The sequence below is a fragment of the Fusarium flagelliforme genome, assembly GCF_020744385.1.
Source record: "Fusarium flagelliforme strain FIESC 12 MPI-CAGE-AA-0113 chromosome Unknown B0J16scaffold_3, whole genome shotgun sequence".
NCBI classification, from domain to species: domain Eukaryota; kingdom Fungi; phylum Ascomycota; class Sordariomycetes; order Hypocreales; family Nectriaceae; genus Fusarium; species Fusarium flagelliforme.
Window position 1 is genome coordinate 4,281,804 of NW_025763505.1, and position 25,708 is coordinate 4,307,511.

Sequence of the window (25,708 nt, forward strand, 5' to 3'; positions counted from 1 at the left end):
ACAAACATGTATACGGGTATAACTTCCATTCCTCAAATTCCATATGTTGAATTTTTTCTTTTCAATGAACCTTGTCTAGTGATGTGCCAGGGCCAAACAGAGCTTCGTAAGTCGAGGTACATGACTCTTGGTGCCTGCCGAATCTCTTGGCTGAGCTATTTGTGCATCAAGATGAGTGAAAGTAACATTTGAGGCCTCTGTTTAACATGATGTTTAGACTGATAGTTTGTATGAGTCTCATCATCGTGAATATTCGCACACTTATACAAACAACCGTAACAACTTCCATTGTACCTGAAGGTGATCGCATGTCCATGCCCGCCAAGAAACATTTTTAGTGCACCTCTAGCGTGTTTCTAGCACCCGCATTGCCGTGAAAAGGACCTCTCGGGCACTAGCCATTGCCCAGGAAGCAAACGAGACCGGAGTAAAAGGGAAAGGAACCACAGTCACCCAGACAAGTGTAGACGTACTATAGAATGAGAAGGTGGGACCCCCACCAGCGCGGGCCATCCTCTTTTATCATCGCTGTCGCAACACTTTGGGCTCCTTTAGTCTACGCTTCTTCTACACAACACTAACACTCACCCATATCGCTATTTTGGTTTGTTTTCTGATATCTTGGACTACAACCCATCAATAGCATTCATTTTGAATCAGATGGCTTCCCCAAATCCATCGCACGAGCTTCCTTCTCGTCCCAAGGACCTCTCTGGTAAGCTTATTCTCCGGTTCTACCGAGTTAACTCTGCCCCACCTTGATCCTCCCCTCTGCGCGCACTCAACCACATTGCGAAACAGTTGTGGTACAATCGCTAACATACAGTTCTATTAGAAGCTCCAGAACCGACTCAGAAACCTCAACAAGTCCCAGAGGTCAAGGAAGATGCGCCTGAGGATGCTTCCGGCGTCCGGTTCTCCTCCGCTGTCCAGGAGATCTCCCCCACACAACCCGTTACTGTAGAACCGTCGTCATCGAACTTGGAACAAGAAGACAGAGATCAATCGAGTCCTTTCACAGAAGTCACTGCCGACCAACTCAAAGCATTCACCAAGTCACTTCATGGACGACCTCTGCAGGAATTGCGCCTGAACAACTGCCAGTTTGAAGCATTCTCACTCCCAGCTTCCCGAGTATGTCTCCCCTGCTATGTATTCACGCACAATGAGTCCCTGCGATACTTTATCGGTCCGCTAGACATTTGACGTCGTTGTTCTGAGATTTTTGCAACTGGATTGTCTTTGCAACATGTCCAGAGCCCGGATGAGCTGCCATAACTCAAGGTTCTGCGACTGACGCTAACTGATGTCATCACAGGTCCCATCAAACGAAGATGAGTCTGGTCAGTCTACGAGACTGCCCACACCCACATCTGCCAGCTTTCAATCCCCACACAGCAGCCCTCAAATCTCATCATTGGCGTCTCCTCCTCTTACTCCCGCGGGATCCGGTCAGGCTAGGGAAGGATCGAAACCGAGCGACCCTCCGATTATCACTCCACAACCATCGTCATCCCACGAAAAGGCCTCGCCAGCTCCTGACAGGAGGCCCTCGGCCCAACGCGCTGCCTCGGATCATGCGGTTCGTAGGGCATCGTCAGCTGAAGAGCAGCACCAGCCTCATCGGCGAGGCATGTTTGGAGGTGGAGCTGGTTCGGTGCCTGCTTCCCGAGAGTCTAGTCCTTCTCGCAGCTCAGCATCCCACTTCTATTCCAAACCATTCACCCCTGGCGGCGATAAAAACGACCCCTACGCCAAAGGCCGACGACCAGCGCCAGCAGCACACACTACAAAGAACTCGATCGACCCTCGATTCATTTTCTCTCGTAAGAAGAAGCATAGTTCCCCCCATGGGTCAAAGGCAAATCTCAATGAGAAGCGCGGATCTTCAATCTTTGGAGGCAGTGCCAGAAATAGTAGTGAAGAACTGTCGCACAATGATAGTGCCACCACCGGCAGCCTCAACCCTGGACAAGGCTCCATGGCAGATCTGAAGAGGTTCTTCCGAAAAGGTGGACACCATAACAAGAAGAGGGAATCGTCCCCGGCGCCATCTATCAAGAGCTCAAAGGCGCCCGCAACTGCCGGCAAGTCGACTCAGCAGCTGCCTTTTGGAGATGACCATGGTCTGTCTTCCAAGTATGGAAAGCTCGGCAAATTCTTGGGATCCGGAGCTGGTGGCTCGGTTAGATTAATGAAGCGCAAGGACGATGGCACTGTATTCGCTGTGAAGGAGTTCCGTGCGAGACACACCTACGAAACCGAGAAGGAGTACAACAAGAAAGTGACTGCTGAGTTTTGCGTTGGATCGACTCTTCACCATGGCAACATCATCGAAACATTGGACATCTTGCAAGAAAAGGGACGGTGGTACGAAGTGATGGAATACGCGCCGTTTGATCTCTTTGCGATTGTTATGACCGGCAAGATGACACGAGAAGAGATAACATGCTGCTTCCTTCAGATTCTCAATGGTGTGACCTATCTGCACAGCGTGGGCCTTGCACATCGAGATCTGAAACTGGACAATGTGGTCGTGAGCAGTAAGGGTATCATGAAAATCATTGACTTTGGCAGCGCTCATGTCTTCAAATATCCGTTTGAAACTGGCACAGTACCAGCCAAGGGTAAGTACTAGCGGGAGTAATGTGAGAACTTTGGCTAATTTGTCTCAGGTATTGTTGGTTCTGATCCTTACCTCGCTCCTGAGGTTTACGACGCTAAGGAGTACGATGCTGTGGCTGTAGATATCTGGTCGTTGGCTATTATCTTTTGCTGCATGACTTTACGCCGTTTTCCTTGGAAGGTACCACGAATGACAGACAATTCGTTCAAGCTGTTCGCAGCGGATCCCACGCCCGGACACGATCCCAGAAAATTAATTGCGCCCTCAAAGTCGACAAATGATTTGACCACCACACCTGCACGAGACTTCTTGAGTGAGGATGAGACAAAGAAGCAGTCCCATCAGGAGCGCAAGCCGGAAGGAGCCTCGGCACAGGCGAGCTCCGCAAATGACTCCAAGGCATCTGCTTCAGGAGAAAAGAAAGAAGTCATTCGAGGACCTTGGCGTATTCTGCGCTTGCTACCCAGAGAGAGCAGACACATCGTTAGCAGAATGCTTGACCTGGATCCCAAGAAACGAGCCAGTATGGAAGAGATCCTCCAAGAGCCATGGGTGGCTGATACTGTCATTTGCCAGCAATTTGATCATGGCGAGGTGGTCCCCGCCGAGGACCACACACACATTTTAGAACCACCAGCCAATCAACAACCGGAGAAGAAGTGATGCTGGACGGTTGAGACACAGTTACTAGAAAGCATGGAGCAACCGATAAGGACGATAGGGAATATGCCGGAATTTGGCGTTTTGAGAGCAATTGCGAGTATCAATTGCTGGTACGGTTGGAAGCGTATTTGTTTGTACTGCGCATGATGAATGACGAACGGATAGATGGTGGATCGGCAACTGTAAAGAGTACTGGTGTAGCGTAAGATTAATCACAGCGGAAAAAGAACAGGACTACAAAGGATAATTAGTGAGTAGAATAAAAGAAAAAGTTGAATACATTTTGATATTGCGAACTTGGCCTCATAAACCCCGGCTTATACGTCGTTCGGCATCATAGGCCGGTTTGGGATACGGATCGAAATAAGTGGTGTAGTGGGGTGACGGTCCTCGGAACCGGGGAAAATCCAGAGCCGAGGGGAAAGCTTGGGGAAAAAATTGCTGACTCTTCTGGAAGCTGTTGGAAGAGAGATCCACCGCCGATTTGAACTCCGTTGATCACCGAAGCCGAACTCTTTCCTCTTATTTACTTCTCCAATCACGAATCTACGACTCTTCCTCTCCATATCATAATCATCTTACAACTTAATCACAATGGTGCGTTCATGATTGCCTCATTCAGGGTCCATGCTATCATGCCAATGCTTCAACCTAAACGCTTAAGCTATTTATCCTCGGCAATTGGAAAGCCGGGGGAAGGCATAGGTGGGAGGGATTGAAGCATGAGGCGCATGGGACCTGTGAACTACAAGATGGAATGGTTGGGACTAACATTGTTGCGCTGTAGGCCACCTCCATCAAGTCCATCCGAGCTCTTGCTCCCCTCCTTGACCGTGTCCTCGTCCAGCGCATCAAGGCCGAGACCAAGACTGCCAGCGGCATCTTCCTGCCCGAGTCCAGCGTCGAGAAGCTCAACGAGGCCAAGGTCCTGGCTGTTGGCCCCGGTGCCATGGACAAGAAGGGTAACCGACTACCCATGGGTGTCACCGTCGGTGACCGTGTTCTCATCCCCCAATTCGGCGGCTCTCCCGTCAAGGCCGGCGAGGAGGAGTTCCAGCTCTTCCGCGACAGCGAGTAAGTTGACAAACAGCGCAAACGAGCGCCACTCGACATGAGAAATGAGTATGCTGACCAACTTGTTTAGGATCCTTGCCAAGATCAACGAATAAGATACCCAAATCACAAAATCAAATCAAACAATAGCCAGCCTGTATCATATTGTACCATATCGAAAGCGGCGGACGTGAGAGATGAAACCTCTGCTTAAGTCGCTTGAGAGGGGGGAGAGAGCGGAGTTGATTATAATCTAGGCGCAAAAAAGAAATAACAGACCAATTACGCAGAGGAGTTCGAGAAGATGCATGTGTGTTTTGTATAAGTGTGTATGAGAAGTAAAAACCGTTGACACTTGTTGGGTTGGTCGCGCAAGACAGAATCAAATCTCCACTCTTACCCTTCTAATATCATGATTTATGTCGTTTTTGCTGTGTGATAAGCCATGTTTGCTCACTTGTGTTGTGTTGGTCTTCCTAAGTAGACATATGAGAGTCTGAGCAGCTGTCAGTCGCATGTATAGGACAATTGATGATCAATTGCTCTTGGATACCCTGACTCTTCACGACGGGTACTCGCTTGAGCTGCCGAAGCGCCTGAGAGTAGTGGAGAGATCGTAAGGGCGACCTCTATGCGGCCAATGTTTTGTTTATCGAAACGTACTTGGCCGCCGGAAAACGGTTGTTTCGAAACAGTCATAAAGTACCGACCTCCCTCAGTCAGCTGACCTGGGCTGTCAATCTGACACTTGAAAGTAAGGGATCTCGCAGCTCGTTTGGAAACACTGTGGCTTAGGGAAAAAGCAATGTGATGATGCAGGAGAGAAACGTGCCAAGAACTAAAGCAACGTTTGTCGAGTGATCAACATGAGTTGGGATGACAGCGGAATAGCTTCTGTGTGATGTTAGGCTATGCGACTCATTTCTCGAGGCTCGTTGGCTCGTTGGAGCGTGATGAAGGGGCAGTGGGTGAGTTTTAAAATGGCCCCTAGCATTAAACTTGTGGAGGAGGAGGATCGACGAGATCCTTGTCGATCAGACTCTACTCTAATCGCACAACAGCAAGAAGATCGAAACAAAGTCGAATAGTTGACGTTTTGGATACCAAAAGTTTATACAACTTCTGGTATACTGACGATGTGTAGAGAATTAAGCGACATGTATCTCTATAGTCCTATCCACTCGACTATCACGGTAGAACAGCATCAATCAGAGTCAAACATCACTCAATGTCACCGTCAGGGGTTCCCCAATATCACTGGCCCGTGTGCGGCTGAAGCAAACCCCTGAGGGTTTCGATCCACGAAGGATGAATAGAATTGACAGAACGCACAGAAGCGAGACGGTGTTAAGCAAGGGATTAAAGTATGAGGAGTTGGAGATTGAAAATTGAGGAGCACTAGAGTGAGCAAACAGGATCTTCCAAGTTTCAATGCATGTCAATCCTTGTAATGACCTGCTTTTGCAGACGGCCAACAGCTGCCGAGAAGGTTTCCTGCATATCCTTGAAAAGTGCATGTTGTGCCTGGATCCATACTTTAGTAGATACCTCAGTAAATACTATAGTGCAGTAAAATGTACAGAGTATTTAAGCTTATTCACTCAGTGTATAAAATGTAATAATAGAAGTGAACCACATCTTGAGTAAAATGAGGAAGTAGCTAAACAGAATGAACCTTCCTCATAACCTACCCTCATTGGTAGGTTACATCCACAACGGAAACGCCCGCCTGGCTAGGCGCCTTCCTTGACGCAGGTACCAGCAAAATAGCCCGACCAGTCCTGGGCTTAGCTTGGACAACCCATCCAATCCAACTCGTTCTACTTACACCCACAGACCTCTCTCTCCCGGTGACTGCGACTACGTTTCATCTTGATCATCTTGGCCCTCAGCGATTGCTCCCAAATGATGCGCCACAAGGATCGTGGCCTTGGCCTTTTCCTGGCCCCTGACCCTCAAGCTTGACGGCCACGACGGTCAGCGGCATGGACCATGGCCCATGTCTGTTTGATTAAACCTGCACACAGAAAGCTACACGTCGGACATGGGCATTTAGGAAACGCTCATATATCCGTAGTACTCTCGGACTCACCTAGTACTCTATTATCCTTGTCCAAGTGGAAAAGGATCAAGCTAGGGGTCAAGCCACCGTTTGAGATGCTGGCACTGTTTGTCGCCTGCGTACCAAATCACTGGTAAGTTGAGCTGCTAGTGTAACTTTGGCATGACTTCGATCCATGTCTGGACCTTCTGGACCCTTCGTAGACCTGGTTCGCCTAGGGAAATACGATCTGTAGTCTGACCCGACCTGGGCTTGAGTGAGATGAGCTCCGGACCTTCGTGATTCGAGTATATATCCAAGCATTCCCACGAAGTTGGTGATGCATCCCCTCTCGTATCTCTACCTTCATCCTTACTCATTCTGGTGCACTCGGGTTGCTTGTCGACTCTTTCATTTCTCTTCGGTTATTCGTTCCTTTTGATTGACAGCCATTCCTTACTGCCCCTCTCGTGGCATATACATTCTCTTTACTACAGCAATCAACAACTTAAGCCCTAGCGGTTTTAGCAGAAACTGGTTTTCTGCACCTTTCTCTTTTGTGTTTTATCGAATCTACTCGACGTATTCATCATGAAGTTTCTCACTACTGTCCTTGGCCTCGCCTCTGCTGCGAATGCCCACACTCTCTTCACCACGCTCTTCATCGATGGTGAGAACCAGGGCGATGGCACTTGTGTTCGTCAGCCCAAGGATGCTTCCAAAGCCAACAGCCCGATCTACCCCATCGATGGAGCTGCTATGGCTTGCGGTATGTTTATCGTGGAACTAAACACGTCTTTGTATCAGCGACTGACAGTCCCTTAGGCGAGAATGGTGGCAAGGCTGTCCAGTACACCTGTCCCGCCCCAGGCGGTGCTAAGCTCACCTTCCAGTTCCGCGAATCCCCCAGTGGTCACAAGAAGGGCGCCATTGCCGAAGGCCACCGAGGCCCATGCTCCGTCTACATGAAGAAGGTCGGCGATATGAAGTCAGACTCTGCTGCTGGCGACGGCTGGTTTAAGGTTTTCGAGGACGGTTACAATGTGAAGGAGGACAAGTGGTGTGTCGACCGCCTCATCGAGAACAAGGGTCTTCTTTCTGTTGACCTTCCTACTGGTCTTCCTTCTGGATACTACCTCGTCCGACCCGAGATCCTCGCCCTGCACAGTGCTCCTGAGGGCGACCCTCAGTTCTACCAGAGCTGTGCTCAGATCTTCATTGAGAACGGCCCTGAGGGTTCTCTTGAGATTCCCGAGAAGTACGAAACTAGCATTCCTGGCTATGTTACCAAGAAGGACCCTGCTGTGACTTTCAACATCTACGACGAGCATGGCGAGTACCCTATTCACGGACCCCCTGTCTGGAACCCTACCTCTAAGGAGACTGGCACCAAGAAGACCCAGAAGACTGGTCTCATTCCCAAGAACTGCTTGGCTAAGAATGCAAACTGGTGCGGCAAGCCTGTTGCCAAGTACTCCGACCAGACTGGCTGTTGGGATGCGGCTAAGAAGTGCTGGGATCAGGTTGGCGACTGCTGGGACAATGCTCCCCCTACCGGTGGTTTTGGTTGCGATACCTGGAACGACTACTGCCAGGAAATCAACGACGCTTGCAAGGCGAAGAACTTCAATGGCCCCCCTGCCTTCAGCGGCAAGGAGCACTACGTCGAAACCCCGGGTCCCATTCCTGCTGCTTACGGAAACTTCATGGCCATCGATGTGACCAAGAACATCAAGAACACCCACTCGAACTATGCGCCTGCTGGAGATTACAACAATGTTCCCAGCAACGACGTCCCTAGCAAGACGACCAAGGGTGTGAAGGCGCCTGCTGCCACTACCAAGGCTTCGAAGCCTGTCTACATCGATCTGCCTTCTCAAGAAACTGCGACTCGCAAGAGTAGCGACGAAGAGAACACTCTGTTCACCGACACTCCTGTTGCTGCTGCTCCTCTTCCCATCGAGACCTTCCCTGTCAAGGTATCCGAAGATGGTCGTTGCGGTGGCGAGACTGGTCAGACTTGTGAGGCTAGCAAGTTTGGCGATTGCTGCTCTCGCGATGGCAAGTGTGGCCGCAAGACCAAGCAGTGTGGATGCGGTTGCCAGAGTCTTTTTGGTATCTGCAACCCCAAGTAAAAGCGTGCAAGAACGGAAAGTTTAAGTTCGATTCTTCTTCAATTCTTGATGTACATTTGAATGGATGAATGTTTGTTGTGTGGCTGTCGGCCACAACTTGTCTTATTAGCTTTTATGAGAAATCAATTGATTTGTTTCTGGTAAACTCCCTGTTTGTTTAATTGAGATTGTGACTGTTATACTGGCAGAGCCTACAAGTTCAATCTAACGTTAGTAGTGAAACACCACAAGCCTCAACTGCATATATTGCAGCCATGCATAAACACCCATGATGTCTGTAATACCGCAATGATGCCATCGCTTCCCACTAAGCTTCTAATGCCGTGGAAGGCGTGCCATGTGGCATGGCTTGGACGTACTAGGCGTGGCTGACCTCTTGATGAGTGTGTCTCGTGATGATGTCTCTTCAGATGACGTCGTAAGCCAGGGGCAAAAAAGTTGAGGGGACCTAACATAGAATTGTGTAGGGGAAACAAGCCTTTGTGGAACCCAAACTCTGGGAAGGAAACTCAAAGCGAGTAAAAGACAAACGCCACAGCATTTGTTGCTCAGGGGCATGCCGAGATGGGGTTTTGGAGAGTTGAAGATGCTCGAGTAGATGACTTTCTGTAGGGAAGGGATCTGGCTTGGTGACGAAACTCGGCTGTTTGTATGGATCAACCAATGAAGAATTTATATCGAATGATATGCAGTTTTATAAACAGTTACAAGATATATAATTGAAACTGTCTACAGGTGGATGCATAATTGAGTTTATGCAGTCTGCTATCTGTCAGTGGCAGTGTGTCTGGTGGATTGACAGTTGGGTCATTGTCTTTGTCGTTTCAAGTTTTGGATGAAATTAGGCAGATGAATAGATTCCATTTACCACATTAAGACCAGTATTGAGCACTCTCTAATGTACGATAGAAACGCAGACTGAGATCGAGTCCATCTGACACGTAACTCATCTAACCGCTGAAACAGTCCCAACCGAAATCAGCAGCATTCGGCGCTGTAACAGCCTAAAACCAAGGGACCCCAGAGGCGACATAGGCCCCTCAGCCCCTGTACACGTACCTATCTCGCCATCAATTATTATCACTGCGCCGTATCTATTTGCCTGCCAAGTGTACCTTTTTAGTCGGGCCCGTGTTCAAGTCCCCTCCACTCAGAGCATGGTCTAGTCCCGACCAGTCTGTTTCCCCATTTCCATTCCCATTTCCAACTTCCGACTCCATAACTCCATCTCCATCTTCAACCCTCGACGACCTAGTCTACACCTACACTACATTACCCATCGGACAAACGAGGCCTCAACTTCCTCAACCTTTCACTCCTTCAGATCCGAAATTGCTCGTCGCCATCGTCGCTTTCGTCCACAGTAGCGGCTTCTGCTACTTCAACCTTTCGCAACCATGTCGAGTAATCGCAACTATGATTTCCTGGTACGATACACTATTCATTCCCATCTATCCAATCTATTCCCCCCACCGCCCGCCAAACCGCCCCCTGCGGCCCTTGGGTTCAGACTGTCTCGATATCACAACCACGACGACTATGTCATGACAGCTTGCATCGCGCTGTAGCGGTCGCTTTCATTCACTGCATGCGACGACCTCTTGATATCTCCCGCTGACCCTCTGCTGCTATGTAGATTAAGCTGCTCCTGATAGGCGACTCCGGCGTCGGCAAGTCGTGCTGTCTGCTACGGTTCAGCGAAGACTCCTTCACCCCTTCATTCATTACCACTATCGGTATCGACTTCAAGATCAGGACCATTGAGCTCGATGGAAAGCGCGTCAAGCTGCAGATTTGGGATACCGCCGGCCAAGAGCGTTTCCGCACCATCACCACCGCCTATTACCGCGGTGCCATGGGAATCCTTCTTGTCTACGACGTCACCGACGAGCGCTCATTCAACAGTACGTCTCTCTACTCTCTACGATCCGGCTCGATATGCACATTTCACGATACTTGGTTGCTGTGCCCCTCCCCTACTGGGTGGCCAGCTAGCCTTGCCTGTCACCCTTGACCAATCAACCAACGCATTCGCTTTCGAGCCACTCATACCCTCAACAAAACATAGACTAATTCCCTCGCAGATATCCGAACCTGGTTCCAAAACGTCGAGCAGCACGCTACCGAGGGTGTTAACAAGATTCTAATCGGCAACAAGTGCGACTGGGAAGAGAAGCGCGTTGTTTCCACCGAGCAAGGCCAAGGCCTTGCTGACGAGCTGGGCATTCCTTTCCTCGAGGTTTCCGCCAAGAGCAACATCAACATCGACAAGGCTTTCTACAGTCTAGCCGCCGACATCAAGAAGCGACTTATCGACAACTCCAAGAACGACCAACCTGCAGCGAGTGGCGTCAACGTCAACGATAAGAGCGAAGGCGGCGGCAGCAAGTGCTGTTAAACACCGAATACCCCAAAGGCGTCCGTTTTCTGTCATTTCTCCGTTTGCCGTCTATTTATTTTATCAAGCTTATAACTTTGTAAACTCGGGGGAAAGGACATGCCTTGTATGAGTCAGGGTACCTGAGTGAGAGGGAAAGGGAGAGTTGGAGAGTTCACTATGAGAGTGAAATTTCGAACTGCGTTCCGTGCATATGGAGAGATGCAAGGGAAGGGAAGGAACCGAAAGAGAGAAATGGATGGCTGCGAATTGAACTGGGCGGCAAACATCAGTCACATTCAAAGGAGAGGCGCGACATAGCGAGGGGTTTTGGCCATGTCTCATTGTTCCCCCGATCAACCTTTCCACCCCATCTTAGAGAGCAAATCCGGTCTGGAGTTTCGGTTTTTGATCTGGGTCTAATATACATTGCTTTCGTTACGTGTCTGGTTGCGGTTCGCGGTCAACGTTGTTCCTTGTTTTGTTTGCAGAATGATTACAGGGCTATTACGAAAGCAGAGACAAAGAAAGGCTACATCGCGAGAGAGGCTGTTGAGCGCCTTGCCGTCAAGGGAGACACGATGGAGGTATTGGGAGGACCAGTGAGCTTTTGTTTCTAAATTTATTTTGTCTTCTATCGTATATTTACAGTCGCTAAATGTCAACGTATGATGCTTTTAAACGATTACGCAACACAACGCCTTCACCCTGGTCATATTCAAGGATGCGCTGATTCCAGCTGCGAATGAACCGCCATGCTGTCTCTGGGGTTTCGCACACCATGATAAAACGTGAAGAATGCCTCTGACGAAATTCGGCATCATTCCTGCGTACCCGCGATGTGCTTCGGGAGATCTTCTTCTCCAGATCTTTAATCTCTGAGAGATCATATAAATGAGTTTCAATTGCCCAATTATAACCGCTTTCAGCACCGTCCTGGTCGATGATAGCCTTGAGCTGCTCCGCTGGGAAGCTCTTTTCCGGAAGCTCGATCAACACTGCGCTAGGGCGAACGGTCTTGATGTGCGAGTCCTTGATAATCTGGTCGATGACATGCTGCCAAGCCATCTTGCCCTGCACACGAGTCTGTCTCGTCTTGATACGGGCTTGGTATGAACCCGGAAGGATTGTAAAGCGCTCGAGTTCCTTGTGGGGGTCTTTGTCTTTTTCGAGTAGCACTCGGGGGAGCTTGCCAGTCCAAAGACCATTTTTGCTAGTGAACTTGATCTGGGCAAGACGCAGGAGTCGTTCGAGTTTATCTCTATATAGACTGACGGCGGCAGCGGAGGGAAATGTGATATGGTATACGCCGAGTGGCTCCATGGTCCAGGGGTCCCGTTCCTGGTAAGCTGGCTCTTTGTAAGCTCGTCGAGTTCTGTTTACGTGGGCGGAGTTGTGGTACCATGAGAGATGATCTCGTTCCAACCAGAGAGGCTATCAGCAGCAAGACGATGAAAATCGGCCGGTAGTAACGTCGTAGGAAGTCCAGAAAGGACTAGCTTGTGCTTGGTAAAATCATTGAGCGAAGACAATTGTCCTTGAGGTTTCCTTCCATTGCTGAACCGATTATTCGTTGTCGCAGACGAATTCCTACGAGGAACATTGGATCTCGTCTCGTTCAGCTTCGCAGAGGAGGTGGAGAATCTAGCATTGGCGAGTCTGTTGCGGACGACGAGGATCGCCCTGGCACTGGGTAGCCATCTGGGGTGATTCATCCGGGCGACGGGGTGTGAGGAAACATGGAGAGAATGTGAGGCTCGTGATAGTGGAAGTTTAGCAGGTAGGTTCAGTACCTTGCAGTAATTACCATGCAAGTCTGGAGAGAAGCCGCTTTGCGGAATTGGGGCCGAGATCCGAAGTGGTTTAGCGGGGATGTACTGCACATGCACTGACTGGACCCTTTGTCCATGCGATCAAGGTCAAGGCATCGTGAGACCTCACAATAATAATCTTGCCACGATCTGAGAGAGAATATTTGACTCTTGTCACTGACTCAGAACAGTGATTGTATTCTTGAGATTTCCTGAAAATTGCAAAATGACTCAACCATTGACTTTATCATGTCTGCTATAATAGTCATGGCTTGGTATAATTTTGTCTATCAGGACTCATAAACGAATTCGAGACTTGCATACCCAATCATGGTAGATGAACTTAGCTATAGAAAAGTCTTTAACATGATAACAATGACTTCTCACCTGAGCCATCAAGTGGTTGGAACAGCATATACAATGAACGAGTCCTTGAGGTTGTTCACAAGTCAATCTGTCTAAGGAACAAAATAATTTGGTCACGTTAGGCCGGCTTAGGCCGTGCATTTAGACCATTTATTTCCGCCACCCTAAACTTGGGAAACTTTGAGAGGGTCGCACTTGCCTTACTGACATGCGGTAGTGGGGTAGTGCGCACCTGCCGCGTAGGTATTGCTTGGCTTTAAGAACTCTTTAATAAGAAAGCCTTTCCCGAGTAAATCAAGAAGTCAAAACTTGAATTTATGTACAGTAAATGTGCTCTAGCTATCTCAAGACGCATATTGTGACTCAACTTATGGTGCCACTGAGAACATGAACGAGAAGGCTGTTGTGTTTTACTGCAACTGGCACTGATAGATATCGATTGTGACTGCCATTTTTAAAAACTTTTATGCTGTGTCATATCCCCCGAGCAGCCCTGAAGTTAACGACTTGAATGCTCAACAACGAATGAATCAATACAGCTCCTGCCTGGCTATATATACAGCTATTTCCCCCTCCTCATTCATCACTGAATCAATTCAACATAACCACCCTTCACAGTAACTAACCAAGCCAAGTCAGTCCATCAGCCCCAGTTACCCTTGCCCACTTTTGGAGCATACCTAGTTTTAACTCCTAGTCTAAGTTATAAAACTTTAGGCAAACCTCTTCTAACAACTCCATATTTTATTAGTCCAACTTTCGTCCCTTATCATCATGCTTGCCGAAAGCGTTGATGTCAAGGTGAGACCCTTGGCTAGCCCCAGCCTCGAAAAAGCGAGTCTGCTTGGGGCGGCACGGGTCTATGTGAGCAGAGATACACTTCTATCTCTGACTGGCAGTCTGAAACCCGGAAGGCACTGTATCATCCGCAGGTTAGAATCCGCCACCAAGGAAGATGGACCTCAGCCGGAGCTGCAGCGAGAAGCCTCGCTATATATTCTGCCGGAAAAGAATCTCAGCCCCAACGTCGTTATGATGACCAGGGTATTCCAAGACATAACCGGCTTCAAGGTCGGAGACCAAACCCGCATAACACTCGGGAGCACGGCGATGCCTGAGACTACTGAGGTTGTTATGCAGGATGTCACTGAGGATTCTGATAAGAAATTGGCGCTGGAAGAAATTGAAAAGAAGTGTGCATACGCACCGGAATGGAGATTCCCAATCACACTTGCCTTCGGTGAGTAAATCCCACTCCGTGGATAATTTATATGAGGAAACTGACTTTCCTGCAGAGAAAGCCCAGCAGGTTTTCCCTGGGATGGTGGTGGAGACGAAGCAGGGCCAATATCAACGAGACTTCAAGGTCATATCTGTGAATTCGCAGACCAATAACCTGGCAAATTTCGCCCCTAGCACAACGGTAATCAATATTGTCGATGACAGCACAGCGAACGCGGAAGTTGAAGCACAAAGTGCTGGTGACTTGGTCCTAAGGGGAGTCCCTGGAATGGCAGCCCAAGTCAAGAAAATCAACCGTTTCTTCGAAGGCTTCACCAGAGAACTGATGTGGGCAAAGGAGAGGGATTCATGTGCTTTTGTTATTCACGGAGGTCACGGCACTGGAAAGTCCTTTATCCTCAACCGTATTGCTGAGACAAGATGGGGCAAAGTGCATTGGATCAAGCCCTCAGACAAACTTTCTACCATGCGGGAGACTTTCAAGCTTGCGCAGAGCCAGCAGCCGAGCATGATATTGATCGATAACCTCCAGGACTTGATCAGCAAGGACCGCTCTAATGTCGATTCTGTTATCGAGCTATTGCGCGAGGAGCTCGCCAGCCTCTCTGCTAGTGCATCGTTAAACAATGCTCTGCCTCGGGTTCTAATTGTGGCTACATGCTCTGATTTCTTCACAGACATCCCCAACTCACTCCGGGGTCGCGGCGGATTTGCAGATCATACGCCCCTGCCTATACCCAGAACCCAAGAACGGCTTGAAATCCTCGAATTCGAGAATTTGCATATCGAGCCAGCGGAGAAGCAATCAATTTTGTCAGACCTAGCACAGAAGACGCACGCATACAGCCCACGGGACCTTGGAATGATCTGCCATGAGGCGAACCTGATTGCATCATATCGAATCCTCGATGCAGGCATTGGAGCTTCGCCTGAGGAGCGATACATAAAGAGGTCAGATGTAGAGGAAGCCAAGCGTATGGTCAAGCCAACGGTTATGCGAGACATCAACCTCAACCCTCCTACCATTCACTGGCAGGATGTCGGTGGCCAAGACGTTTTGAAGAAGGTACTCAACCGAATGGTCAAATACACCAAGCACCCGGAGCGTTCCCTTCGCCCTCCACCCAAGGGTCTTCTTCTCTACGGTCCTCCCGGTTGTTCCAAGACCTTATCCGCCCAGGCTGCCGCCACCGAATCCGGCTTCAATTTCTTCGCGGTCAAGGGTGCAGAGCTTCTCAACATGTATGTTGGTGAGACTGAGCGTGCGATTCGTACCCTCTTCGAACGTGCTAGCAACGCGGCTCCTTCCATCATTTTCTTCGACGAGATTGACTCCATCGGCGGCCAAAGATCAGGAAGTGGCTCTGCTTCTCGCAGCACGGGCTCAGTCAACATGCTTACAACTCTTCTCACTGAGATGGACGGTTTCGAAGCCCTTTCGGGCGTGCTTATCCTTGCGGCTACCAACCGTCCCGAGTCTATGGACCCTGCCCTGATGCGACCCGGCCGATTTGATCAGATTCTCTACGTCGGTCCCCCTGACGGGCCCACCCGTGAGGCTGTTTTCAAGGTACATCTTCGTGGCCTGCCTCTTGCGTCAGACGTTGATATCCCCGAACTTTCTCGCCTCTCTGAAGGGTACTCAGGTGCAGAGATTAAAGCAGTGTGTACCGAAACCTGTCTGATCGTGCAGGAAAGCTTCGAAGACGGTGAAATCGAGAAGCTAGAATTGAGCATGAGTGATTTGACGACTGTTTTGAAGAGAACGCCCCGGAATATTACGCAGCAGATGATTGATGGTTACGAAAAGTGGTCTAAACAATTCAAGAAAGTCTAAAGTCTAGGCTAAGTATTATGATGAGTCTAGACGAGACGAGACGGGACGAGATGAGTTCAGATGAGACGAAATGAGTTGAGACAAGTCTAGATGAGTTTCAAAAAGTTTAGACGGGCTTAGGCAAGCTCGGATGAGTTGAGATGACTATATGACAACGGGCAAAGGTTATGATATGTTTAGACTAGATATGCAGGTAGGTAGGCCAACTGCCGCAATGGGAGAGAAAAGTTTGTCTTCATTTAGACGGGTTTTTTTTTCATTTCTTCGTTACGAGGGGCTCGGGATCGGCGTAAACTATCGTCTCCAGACCCGACCCCTACTCCTCGCTTGACTCGCGAGAGCTATAGAAGTCATAAAGTGTATGATATACAACTCCACACCAACACAGCAAAGCCACCATCGTAGTAGACCAACGGTCCCTGCTCAACTAACATCTGCTTTTCGTAAAAAGACATGCTATCTTTAAGTCCTGCCAATCTCGACGTGCAAAGCCCAGTTCCACCACAAGCCATGCCAAATGCCGTTGCCGCCGCTTCTCGACGACTCTATCGCCCAATAAGAGGGGTAGAATTCCGGTCCAGACAGAGCCCTATTAGACCAGACCAAGCAATGCCAACATCCTCCCAAACATGCCTAGTTAAAGGATGATGCGGAGACCATAGCAAAGCATAGGAATACCAAAGAATATAGTGGCGGGAGGCCACTAGGATAATATCAAACATCAACGCCGATTCTCTCCGTCTGCCCATGCCTGGGCCGGCAAGATATACTTGCCAAAATGTAGTTATGTAGAGACAAGACCTCGTCCACGCCTCAATTTCATCAATACCGAATAAAAAAAAGACCAACAACCGGTACGCCATCGCCGAAAGCAGTGAAGGGTAATGTTTACGACTCCTCATTCGAACCTGGGCCACTGCCTGCTTTTAAGCTGGGAGAAAGACTGATGGCTATCTTCTTGCCACCGCCGCTGGTGGGATTGCCATTGAAGCTTTTGCGCTTTGTCAAGCCACGTGTGTTGCTTGAGATCGCGGTGATAGAGCCGCTGCTGTTGCGTCGCTTATTTTGCATCAGCTTTCCAATCTCATCTTCGTCATCTTCCTCTTCACGTCGACGCTTCTCTGAAAGTCGCTCTGGCGGCGGGACACCTCCTCCCAGGCTCGAGTCGATCGGTGAGCCCACAGCATCCGATGCCACATCACTATGCTCAGGGGTTGCCTCGGGGTCGGCGTTTTCGTCCGTCTCCTCGTCAGAAGCGTAATCCACCAGAAGCTTCGAGGTGATAGATCCATTCGTAGACGGCGTCTTCTCTCCATCCTTGCTGTGGTCCTCTTCGTCTTCAGGATCGGATACGGCCCAATACTCCTCTTGTTCTTGGTCGACAGTGATTTGCTCCGCCAGTCTTGTGTTTGGTGGGGGCCTTCTACCCATCTCATCTTCGCCTTCCATGAAATAATCGACGTTCGAGGTGTATCCTTGCGTGCAGTCGTATTGAGAAACGATGAAACGGAATGTCGGCATATAGCTCAAACTCATTAGTTGTTCTCTATGGTTGACAACAAGGTACTTGATGGCATCTTTAAGAGTTTCCTTCTTGATGAACTCGAAGAACTCAAGACAAGCCGAATCCAATAGGTTGTCACGAGGCATGGTTTCGATGAGTACCTCGAGAATGGGTCCCAGCACTTGCTTCTCTACGAGATGCTTGATGTAGAACTCGTCTTGCATGCCGATGACTGAGCGGAAGAAACGAATAGCAACTATGCAAGTCAGCAAGAGTCAGATTCAGGGATTGGGTTAGCTCATACCTAGTCGCAAGAACTTCTCGGGGCACGCGAGGAGCTGAGACACGCGCTTGACAATATCATGACTCATGACATAAAACTTGACGCGCAAAGTATGCTGGCGGATGAAGAATGTCAAGATCTCGATAAGGTACGTAAACATCGAGGCCTGTTGGACAGTAAAATTCATATCGGTTCGCTTCTCCAAGTCGACCAATGGTTTGAACAGCTTCGGTGCTGATGATTCGTAGAATTCGTGTAAAAACACCTCTTAAGGGGTGTTAGCAGAGTCTCGAGGTCCTTCTTGGTTATGCGACTCACCATTTGCTTTTTGAAAAGCCTCACTTTGCATACCCTGTGGGCCAGGGTCTAAGAGAACCTTGAGGGCTTCGGATATTTGAGATTTGACACCAAGGTCAACCTCGACTAGAAGAAGATCGATTAAAGAGTCGGTCAGAGGGGTCACTTTCTCGTGTACTTGTCGGTATAATGTTTGTCGAATCATCTGAGGGTCATGATCAATGATAGATATCAGGATGTCAGTAGCTCCGACTCGAACGCCAACGTCATGATGCCGCAGTCCGAAATTAATGACTTGAAGAAGTCCATGGGCCAGAAAGTTGTTATACAGTGTCTGACGCGATGGTGGCTGAATGTTTTTGGCGATGGCGCAACATTGTTGAATAAACAGTACAGCCTCCTTCTTCCTCTTCTGGTCGTCGTTTGAGGGACTGAAGATGCCAAAAAGCTCGCTAAGGAAAGCGGCATTGGTTTGCAGATGGTGAACTATGTCGACCTGGTTGAAAAAGATGAGAGAGTTGAGAACCGAGAAGGTGGGGTCATCGAGGATACGGGCGAGGACGACGTCTTTCAAGTACTGCAATCGATATGTCTGGTGAATTTTCCTGCGGATCTGGTCGTCTTCAATCGGAACCACCTCCTTGTAGCGGCCTTGGTTACCCAACCAGTGTCGATGATTGGCTTTATGACTAGGAAAGTCAGGATCGTACTCGAGGGCACCGACAACACCCAGGACACATTCGTCTGATACTGCGTGTTCGATAATCGAAGTGTCGTTGAGAAGAATGACGGTCTTCATGATATTGCAAAGTCGATGCAAATCTTGGAGACTCTCGAGGTCTTCCGCCATCTCGACCAGAGGAACGATCTTGCCAATAAAATCATCAGCCATGATCGTCTTGGCGAGTCCATCTCGGCCATTAGCGCTGGCACTAAGTATCCGCATGGCCGATTCTATATCGGCAAGATTTCCGAGTTCGGGGGGCGGCAAGTTGATAGCTTGCGGTTGGTCAATAGCCAGTTCATCGGAAAGGCCATCATCTATTAATTTGGTATCAGCAACATAGTCCATGACCGAAGGATAAGCCTGCTTACCAGCGCCGGATAGCTGATTGTGAAAGGTTTGTTGGACGTTGCTCACGAAACGCCTGACATGCATTAGCGACCAATGGATGTAAATAATTGAGATGACAAACCAGATTAATGCGCATCCTTCAGCTTCCTGGAAACTCAGAGCCATATCGACACCACTGCTGGGTTCCTGCCACACAATCAGGGTATCTGTGAGTCAGGTTAGACACATGACGTCTATAGAGCGCATATTAGACATGTTGACGTGCCTTGCTGTTTCTGGAATCCATCTTCCTTTTGAATCTTCGTTTCTAATAAAAGGCGGTCGGGATGGTCTTCTGATTCGACAACTACGCGCGGGTCTTTGCGACCATCTTCAAGCTATAGAGCACCACAGTCAGCATAACATCCGGGCGCAAAAATGGCGATATAGGCATCAATGACGTACAGTCTCGTAGCTCGCGCTGCAGAAGCCGGTACCTCTGTCGAACCAATCATTGTTTCGAAGCTCGTATACCTTTACGCGCTTTCGATCAGTTGGTTGATGAGGCACGGGCTGTGCCATCATCAAAGACTCGGACTCTCCCTCGGTAGAGAGCTTCGTATACGCAGCCAGGTCGGGGGCAAGTTCGAGATGCTGTTGCAAGGACAGCTCCGACGGTTCGTTTGGAGTTAAGATGGTAAGAGCCGCCACGATTTCTCAATGTGCGCGCAGACGAGGCGCGACAGTGGAAATGTCAGGATACGCCCCGATAATGATGATGCGAGCGAGATACGGGGATTTCGGGAATGCGCTGCGCTGCGACGCACAAGTCGGAATATCTATAGAAAATAGAATAGAATCGAGCGAGTGAAATGCCCGTTAATGCGCCATGCAATGATTATGTTGAGTATGAGGCGCGGGCGAAAGTCGGCGGATCGGGGGTGGGTTGGAGTTGGACAAGTAGAATTGGCGACACGCCACGGAAGCAATCGGCGGGAAAGAGGGAGCGACGACCACGACCGCGGGCGGGAAAAGGAAAGCGCGACAATGACAAGCGGATGGCTACGTCGGGCGACAAAGGTACAGACCCAAGGCCTCGGTACAAGCGAAGTCGGCTATTTTCTCTTTTGGTGATCCAGATCCAGAGTCAGGGTCCGGATTATATCGAAGGACCGTTTGAGGCTGTCGAGAATTGCGGATTGAGGTGGGCAATGCGCGTGACCAGGCTGCCAGATGGTGTTGGGTTTAGGCCTTGGGATCCTCTTCAGTTTCGGTTTCGGGGGGGAGGGGGCGACCCATCCCCTACAAAGTGCGCAAGCCCCGTCTACAGCCACAGTGAGGCTGGTGAATGGAGTGCCCATCAGCCAATCAAGGACTCTCATCGGGGTTGCCACTTGTGTAAAATGACGCGGGCCTCGAGCTAAGAAAAATGACTCTCATCCAATCAATGCTTGTTTCTCCAGTTTCTCCAATTGCGCGACCCAGAGAAAGACCCCTGGTTAACCTGTCAATGCAGCAAAAAGTCCGTCATGCTGAGGCTGCCTGGGGTTTATGATGCAATCTTCCGATAATGACAACACCAACCAAGAGGTCGGAAATCATATGATAGATGTTGCTGGGCCATCCATAGGGTATAAACTTTCCAAAGAGACGGTAATCACCATCAAGGTTGGACCTTTTGCAGAAGATTACACTGCGTCGAGGGAACTTCTGCAATGACGAATGACGATTGCTGCTCTTGATATGCATGAATACATATTCATTGTCTCGAGGTTCTCTTTCTTTATTCGATGTATGAGATTGTGCGAATCGACTACAAGACACTTGGGTACCGTGAATGTATGTTGCCAGCAGATGCTTGGAGTATAGTCAGATGAATAATATCTCGACAAGGCAACCTTCTTATGGTTGCAACATGTCTTGCGACTTACATCAAGGATTCATTCATTGAACAAGGTTCATTCATCTACTAATAATTAGTCCTGGGCCAACTGATCGTCTTCCCGGCATCTAAAACACACTATCGTGAATAAAATAAAAGGATCGACAGGGACAATTAAACTCAGCTTTTTAAGTTAAATCATGACGCTATCCTGCAGGAACGCGAAATCGGTCTCGAGACTCTAGAATGTCATCAATCGATCCTTGGGGAAAGGCTTATCACTACCCCGCGTAGCTTGTTTATCTTGCCAAGCAGAATGTCTTATTGATAAAACTTAACGCGAAGGTTAGTAAGGATGAGGGCAGGAATGAAACTGGTGCATCTGCCGTTTAATATAGGATTTCAGAACAAATTCAATACTGGCTGTGAATATAGACGACATATATCGACGATGATGGTGTAAAGAGGGATGACAGAAGTGAAGCCAGAGAAGTCAATCGAAAGTGCTACTATGCCTTCGCATGCTCAACATTCTTCACAGAGGAGCTATAAGCAGCCAAGCCCAAATAGCTCACAAGTGTTATTAGTATAGAGCTATCTATCAACTCCCGCAGCCATGGCACCACTAGTTGCCAGCATATCAGCTGCCGCGAAATATATCGGCGCGGGTGGTATCCCGAGAGATAACGCCCAGGAACTACTAGCACTTGTGCCTTCAGAAGTTAAATAGTCGCAACATGGCACATATAGTCTCGTTCGCTAGGAGCTACTGTTCCTGCCACCCAGTGCCCAGAGAATCTAGCGATGATAGCTAGTGCTTGTAGCTTCATCCTCTGCCTTGGGGGCATTAAGATTCAGGTACAAGGCAAGACTCAACGGTTACCTCATGATCTTTACGAGCTACTTGGGATTATCCTTTTTGCCAACGGCGGAAGATGCCATCGTGCAGTGTAGAGTCAAGCATGTGAGTATAAAGCATGAACTACTGGGATATGAGTGGATATTCCTGGTTAAATGACTAAGAGCAGATAGGCATGGAACCAGCCTTTATGAAGAGTTGAGTTCATTACAGTAAAGTCGTCACGGAGATCTAGAGTCCATGCTTAGAAAGGGCAGGACAAGTGAAGGGGCTGGGCCCTGAAGAGTCAGTCCTGATCGTATCCCGAGTCTTTGTATCAAATTTGTTTCATGGCTTGAATCTTCTATCAACCCATCTTGCGATGTCATACCGGAACTTCTTGAGCGATAACTCAAAGTCTTGATGTAAGCCAAGATGCAAGTCAATGAACCAACAACTGTTTCAGCATCATCGGCTTCGCCGCCAGGGGTCTTTATTGTTACTAAGCCTGGGTCTAACCGCAGTTAAAGAAAAGACAATGAGAGGGCGCACTTTAGACCTGATCTTGGTTTAGGTAAACAGCCCCCATGCTAACTCTACTAGGAAGCCGATGCTTCTAAAGCTTCTAGCGTAAGACGGCAATCCTAATTGAGCTTGGTCGAAGTTGCAGTTGACAAATAGTGGGGGGTTCGACTTTGCTGCCGTACTTTTGATGGTGTTTTCTCTGTGTTTTTACTTGGGAATTGAGGCAAGACCTTGTTAAACCGAATTGATCCGATATCGGTCAGTGTTATTAGAATGTTGAGTGTTTAGATAATAAAAGTCTTGAGTGATTGAAATGTTTGCTATGAACCTCTTCCTAGTTGTGTGGCGTGCTTGGCTAGGCTTAGTCTGGGGTACAATCCCTGATGCAGATCTGATCTCGCAAAAAACATGACATTTGCAGGGGAGGCCCCGGGCTGTCAAAGCTGCCAGGGCACGGCACGTTCCCTCGTGCATGAGGCGAGACATCAGTGACATTCTGTTCAACAATAGAAACAACAAAATGGAACATGCCGAGGCAATAAAGACTCTCAATAATAAAACGATGAGGCGTCTAGTTCTTCAGCCCAGGGGTAAGAAAAGGTGACTCCACGTCACCCACTTGGCTTGACTTGACCCAGGAGCCTGGTACAATAGAGATTTAGACACCGAAATACTTCGGAAGAAGGATTGACGCCACAGATTCTCGTCTAAGTGGGAGGATTCTTCGCTCGTTGACCAATATGGCTCGAGAACGGAAGCACAAGACCGTTGGAGAGGCTCATATGTAAGAATCTAATTGACGTGAGGAGGCGTTTGATATTCACAAGCGAACCTCGACATGACGTGTAAACGGGTTAATTTCAGAATACCATCTCGTGTTGCTCGTATACGGAAGTATGTATCCCGCAATATCCATGGCATTTCTAAGCCGATCATACAGATTAGTGAACACGAAACTCTTGGGCCTCCCCACAAGACATCGTCAAGGCATCGTCAAGGTCTTCTTGGCGCCAGGGACAAGATCAATAACGCCGAGATACAATCCAGTCGCATCTTGGCAGACGGAGCTCTTTCTTTTGTTGGAAACAAACATCATGAGAGGCAGTGACTCAAACTTCAGCTGTCTCTCAAAGCTGCTTATTGGTTCATCAGATCCAGCCTTGGTGGCGTTCAGGACAAAGGGTCTGGAATAATCTGTAACGATCCCAGACAGCCACTCAAACATTCTACTATGCAAGGCTGGCTGTATCTCTTTCGATGTTAGAGAGAAAAGGCGAGGGCGAGACTCGGTCTATGCCCCTCGTAACGCGGTACCGCAAGCCACAACGACTTGGACTGTAAGGCACAGGGGTAATTTGTTGTTGGAGGGATCTTCCGTTGATTGATCGAGATAATTATAGATCGGTCGATGGGATCTCGACTTGTCTGTGCTCTTACACGTGCGTATCTTGAGAGTTGAACTTGACAGCCTGTCTAAGACATTGTCAACTTGTCAAGACGGGAGATCATCTCCAACAAACAAATTTGTCCAAATCGATGATCCTCTGCAAAAGTTCAATGACGACAACAACTCACACTTAGTCGAGAAAAGATCTGCGACGAGTGGCTCAGCTCCTTAACCCCTGGATCTGTCTCACACATGACTCTCTGTACCGTACGCAAAAAGTGAGATTCACCGGCTGATCGGAATCCACAGGGTGGGATAGAGATCGCGTCTGTGGCGCTTCACTCTAACGCCCTGGATTAGGTCGTTTGCCTTTTCAACTTGGGAGTCTCGAACAGAGTAAAGATCGGCCATTCCAACGCCGTTGCGGGCCGTATCTCTCAGGAGCCCACCTAACCTTGACGCCAGCTTCCAACGCATCTGGCCCTGTATACTAGCTATACCAAGATGTGAATCATCGTGGGCTCTTGTTCACCTCGAGTTTCGTATATATCTAGACAGCCTCGCCCGTTACAATAACGTCTTCTTCTTCTTCTTCAGACCACACAAACAAACAAGACAACAGCCACTTCATCAACTCAACTCTTCAATACAACAACTCTTCTTACAAACACCATCTTTTCAACCTACACAACAACCAACATGTCCATCCTCAGCTCCATCAAGCGTGCCCGCGATCACAAGGACACAACCAAGGTCAAAGAAGTCGAACAACCCAAGCCCATCAAGACTTCCCAGCCTTATCGCCATGTTCCCACCCACGCCGCCTGCGACTCCGTCAACAGCGGCCCAGGCGGTGCCCTTCGCCATGATCGCTCCAAGATCCGCCTCGAGAACCGCAAGCGCACTGCAAAGGCAGTCGCTGAGACTATGCACGACAACCAGGCCATTCAGATGAACTTCCCTGGCTCATCTACCTCATCGCCCTTCACCAGCGGCAGTGCTAGCTCAGCCTACCAAGCCAGCGAGGCTGAATATGAGGGTGATATCAGCCCTAGAAGTCGATCTCCTGTGCAAAGCTACGACTGGGCTCCTGCTCCTACTATGCCTCGTGCTATCTCTCTCAAGGGCAAGGAGGTTGTTCGGGGTCCTCCCCATGGCTTGTCATACTCTGTATCCCCAGATCCCCGCGATCGCCTTGCTCAGCGCTTCCAAACCGGTGTCATGATCTAAGTCGATCCATTCATAAGGTTGTCTTGGCCCCTGGAGGGTTGAAGCCATCACCAACAAGATCAGTTCATAATTGAAACACAGCAAGCCAACAGAGTTTACCTCTTGCTTGTCAAAGCACACAGCGCACCTTCGGCACAACAGAACCAAAACCGAACAGTCCATCAAGCTCTCCAATGGGATCGAGCAGGACTCGGTAAAGGATTAAGTTTTCCAAAGAAAGAGGCCACCAACAAACCTGGCGTCCTTCCAAGGGATGGAAGCTTAAAAAGTGTTGGTTGACAGGCGCCACACTGAAGAATTTGAGACCAGAGCTGGGCTCTGGTAGGCTACTTTCATGTACAATTATATTTTAGGCTCAACTCTTTTTTCCTTCTAGAAGCGTTGGCGGATTGTTATTTTTATTCTGGGCTTCAGTAATAGGCCCATCTCTCTTTGGCTTGGCCAAAAAGTAATTCAGAACCATTTATTCTCACATGCTTTTTATCTTGGGTTTCATCGTGATACAATGAATGAACAATGATTTAATTGTTAACAGACCACATTCTGTATACAATCAA

General features: G+C 48.9%; 8 protein-coding genes across 8 annotated transcripts; 6 read left to right on the plus strand and 2 right to left on the minus strand.

Annotated features, from left to right (window-relative positions):
- Positions 1-970: 970 nt before the first annotated feature.
- B0J16DRAFT_112536 (kinase-like domain-containing protein) lies at positions 971-3,395 on the plus strand. Its single transcript, XM_046121469.1, has 2 exons — positions 971-2,627; positions 2,676-3,395. Exons 1-2 carry the CDS (start codon positions 1,307-1,309, stop codon positions 3,287-3,289), a joined length of 1,935 nt encoding a protein of 644 aa, XP_045985227.1. The 5' UTR covers positions 971-1,306; the 3' UTR covers positions 3,290-3,395.
- Positions 3,396-3,766: 371 nt separating this feature from the next.
- Positions 3,767-4,774, plus strand: B0J16DRAFT_339347 (chaperonin 10-like protein). Its single transcript, XM_046127538.1, has 3 exons — positions 3,767-3,886; positions 4,077-4,363; positions 4,434-4,774. The coding sequence occupies exons 1-3, from the start codon at positions 3,884-3,886 to the stop codon at positions 4,456-4,458; spliced, it is 315 nt and encodes a 104-aa protein (XP_045985228.1). The 5' UTR covers positions 3,767-3,883; the 3' UTR covers positions 4,459-4,774.
- A 1,929-nt stretch (positions 4,775-6,703) lies between these two features.
- On the plus strand, positions 6,704-8,676 carry B0J16DRAFT_112564 (glycosyl hydrolase family 61-domain-containing protein). The gene is made up of 2 exons (XM_046121470.1): positions 6,704-7,152; positions 7,209-8,676. The coding sequence occupies exons 1-2, from the start codon at positions 6,975-6,977 to the stop codon at positions 8,516-8,518; spliced, it is 1,488 nt and encodes a 495-aa protein (XP_045985229.1). The 5' UTR covers positions 6,704-6,974; the 3' UTR covers positions 8,519-8,676.
- Positions 8,677-9,466: 790 nt separating this feature from the next.
- B0J16DRAFT_112575 (ras family-domain-containing protein) lies at positions 9,467-10,973 on the plus strand. Its single transcript, XM_046121472.1, has 3 exons — positions 9,467-9,945; positions 10,155-10,422; positions 10,603-10,973. The coding sequence occupies exons 1-3, from the start codon at positions 9,916-9,918 to the stop codon at positions 10,914-10,916; spliced, it is 612 nt and encodes a 203-aa protein (XP_045985230.1). The 5' UTR covers positions 9,467-9,915; the 3' UTR covers positions 10,917-10,973.
- A 576-nt stretch (positions 10,974-11,549) lies between these two features.
- On the minus strand, positions 11,550-12,610 carry B0J16DRAFT_383183 (uncharacterized protein; the record flags this gene model as incomplete). The annotated part of the gene is made up of 2 exons (XM_046131311.1): positions 11,550-12,244; positions 12,298-12,610. 2 exons carry the CDS (start codon positions 12,608-12,610, stop codon positions 11,550-11,552), a joined length of 1,008 nt encoding a protein of 335 aa, XP_045985231.1.
- Positions 12,611-13,471: 861 nt separating this feature from the next.
- B0J16DRAFT_112569 (P-loop containing nucleoside triphosphate hydrolase protein) lies at positions 13,472-16,378 on the plus strand. Its single transcript, XM_046121471.1, has 3 exons — positions 13,472-13,706; positions 13,824-14,312; positions 14,368-16,378. Exons 2-3 carry the CDS (start codon positions 13,847-13,849, stop codon positions 16,149-16,151), a joined length of 2,250 nt encoding a protein of 749 aa, XP_045985232.1. The 5' UTR covers positions 13,472-13,706; positions 13,824-13,846; the 3' UTR covers positions 16,152-16,378.
- Positions 16,379-16,919: 541 nt separating this feature from the next.
- On the minus strand, positions 16,920-20,017 carry B0J16DRAFT_112584 (component of IIS longevity pathway SMK-1-domain-containing protein). Its single transcript, XM_046121473.1, has 7 exons — positions 19,755-20,017; positions 19,576-19,687; positions 19,432-19,516; positions 19,331-19,383; positions 18,257-19,276; positions 17,960-18,205; positions 16,920-17,911 (listed from the first exon to the last, which is right to left on the minus strand). Exons 1-7 carry the CDS (start codon positions 19,872-19,874, stop codon positions 17,040-17,042), a joined length of 2,508 nt encoding a protein of 835 aa, XP_045985233.1. The 5' UTR covers positions 19,875-20,017; the 3' UTR covers positions 16,920-17,039.
- A 4,568-nt stretch (positions 20,018-24,585) lies between these two features.
- B0J16DRAFT_339364 (uncharacterized protein) lies at positions 24,586-25,436 on the plus strand. The gene has a single exon (XM_046127539.1). It carries the CDS (start codon positions 24,621-24,623, stop codon positions 25,149-25,151), a length of 531 nt encoding a protein of 176 aa, XP_045985234.1. The 5' UTR covers positions 24,586-24,620; the 3' UTR covers positions 25,152-25,436.
- The last annotated feature ends 272 nt before the right edge of the window (positions 25,437-25,708 follow it).

Coding starts and splice junctions, on each gene's coding strand:
- B0J16DRAFT_112575 (XM_046121472.1), top strand. CDS start 9,916: ATGTCGAGTAATCGCAACTATGATTTCCTG. Junction 9,946..10,154: donor ATCGCAACTATGATTTCCTG/GTACGATACACT, acceptor GCTGCTATGTAG/ATTAAGCTGCTCCTGATAGG. Junction 10,423..10,602: donor CGACGAGCGCTCATTCAACA/GTACGTCTCTCT, acceptor ATTCCCTCGCAG/ATATCCGAACCTGGTTCCAA.
- B0J16DRAFT_339347 (XM_046127538.1), top strand. Junction 4,364..4,433: donor CAGCTCTTCCGCGACAGCGA/GTAAGTTGACAA, acceptor CAACTTGTTTAG/GATCCTTGCCAAGATCAACG.
- B0J16DRAFT_112569 (XM_046121471.1), top strand. CDS start 13,847: ATGCTTGCCGAAAGCGTTGATGTCAAGGTGAGACCCTTGGCTAGCCCC. Junction 14,313..14,367: donor CCCAATCACACTTGCCTTCG/GTGAGTAAATCC, acceptor ACTTTCCTGCAG/AGAAAGCCCAGCAGGTTTTC.
- B0J16DRAFT_112584 (XM_046121473.1), bottom strand. CDS start 19,874: ATGATGGCACAGCCCGTGCCTCATCAACCAACTGATCGAAAGCGCGTA. Junction 18,206..18,256: donor GGCTTTTCAAAAAGCAAATG/GTGAGTCGCATA, acceptor ACACCCCTTAAG/AGGTGTTTTTACACGAATTC. Junction 17,912..17,959: donor CGAGAAGTTCTTGCGACTAG/GTATGAGCTAAC, acceptor TGACTTGCATAG/TTGCTATTCGTTTCTTCCGC.
- B0J16DRAFT_339364 (XM_046127539.1), top strand. CDS start 24,621: ATGTCCATCCTCAGCTCCATCAAGCGTGCCCGCGATCACAAGGACACA.
- B0J16DRAFT_112564 (XM_046121470.1), top strand. CDS start 6,975: ATGAAGTTTCTCACTACTGTCCTTGGCCTCGCCTCTGCTGCGAATGCC. Junction 7,153..7,208: donor TGGAGCTGCTATGGCTTGCG/GTATGTTTATCG, acceptor ACAGTCCCTTAG/GCGAGAATGGTGGCAAGGCT.
- B0J16DRAFT_112536 (XM_046121469.1), top strand. CDS start 1,307: ATGTCATCACAGGTCCCATCAAACGAAGATGAGTCTGGTCAGTCTACG. Junction 2,628..2,675: donor TGGCACAGTACCAGCCAAGG/GTAAGTACTAGC, acceptor AATTTGTCTCAG/GTATTGTTGGTTCTGATCCT.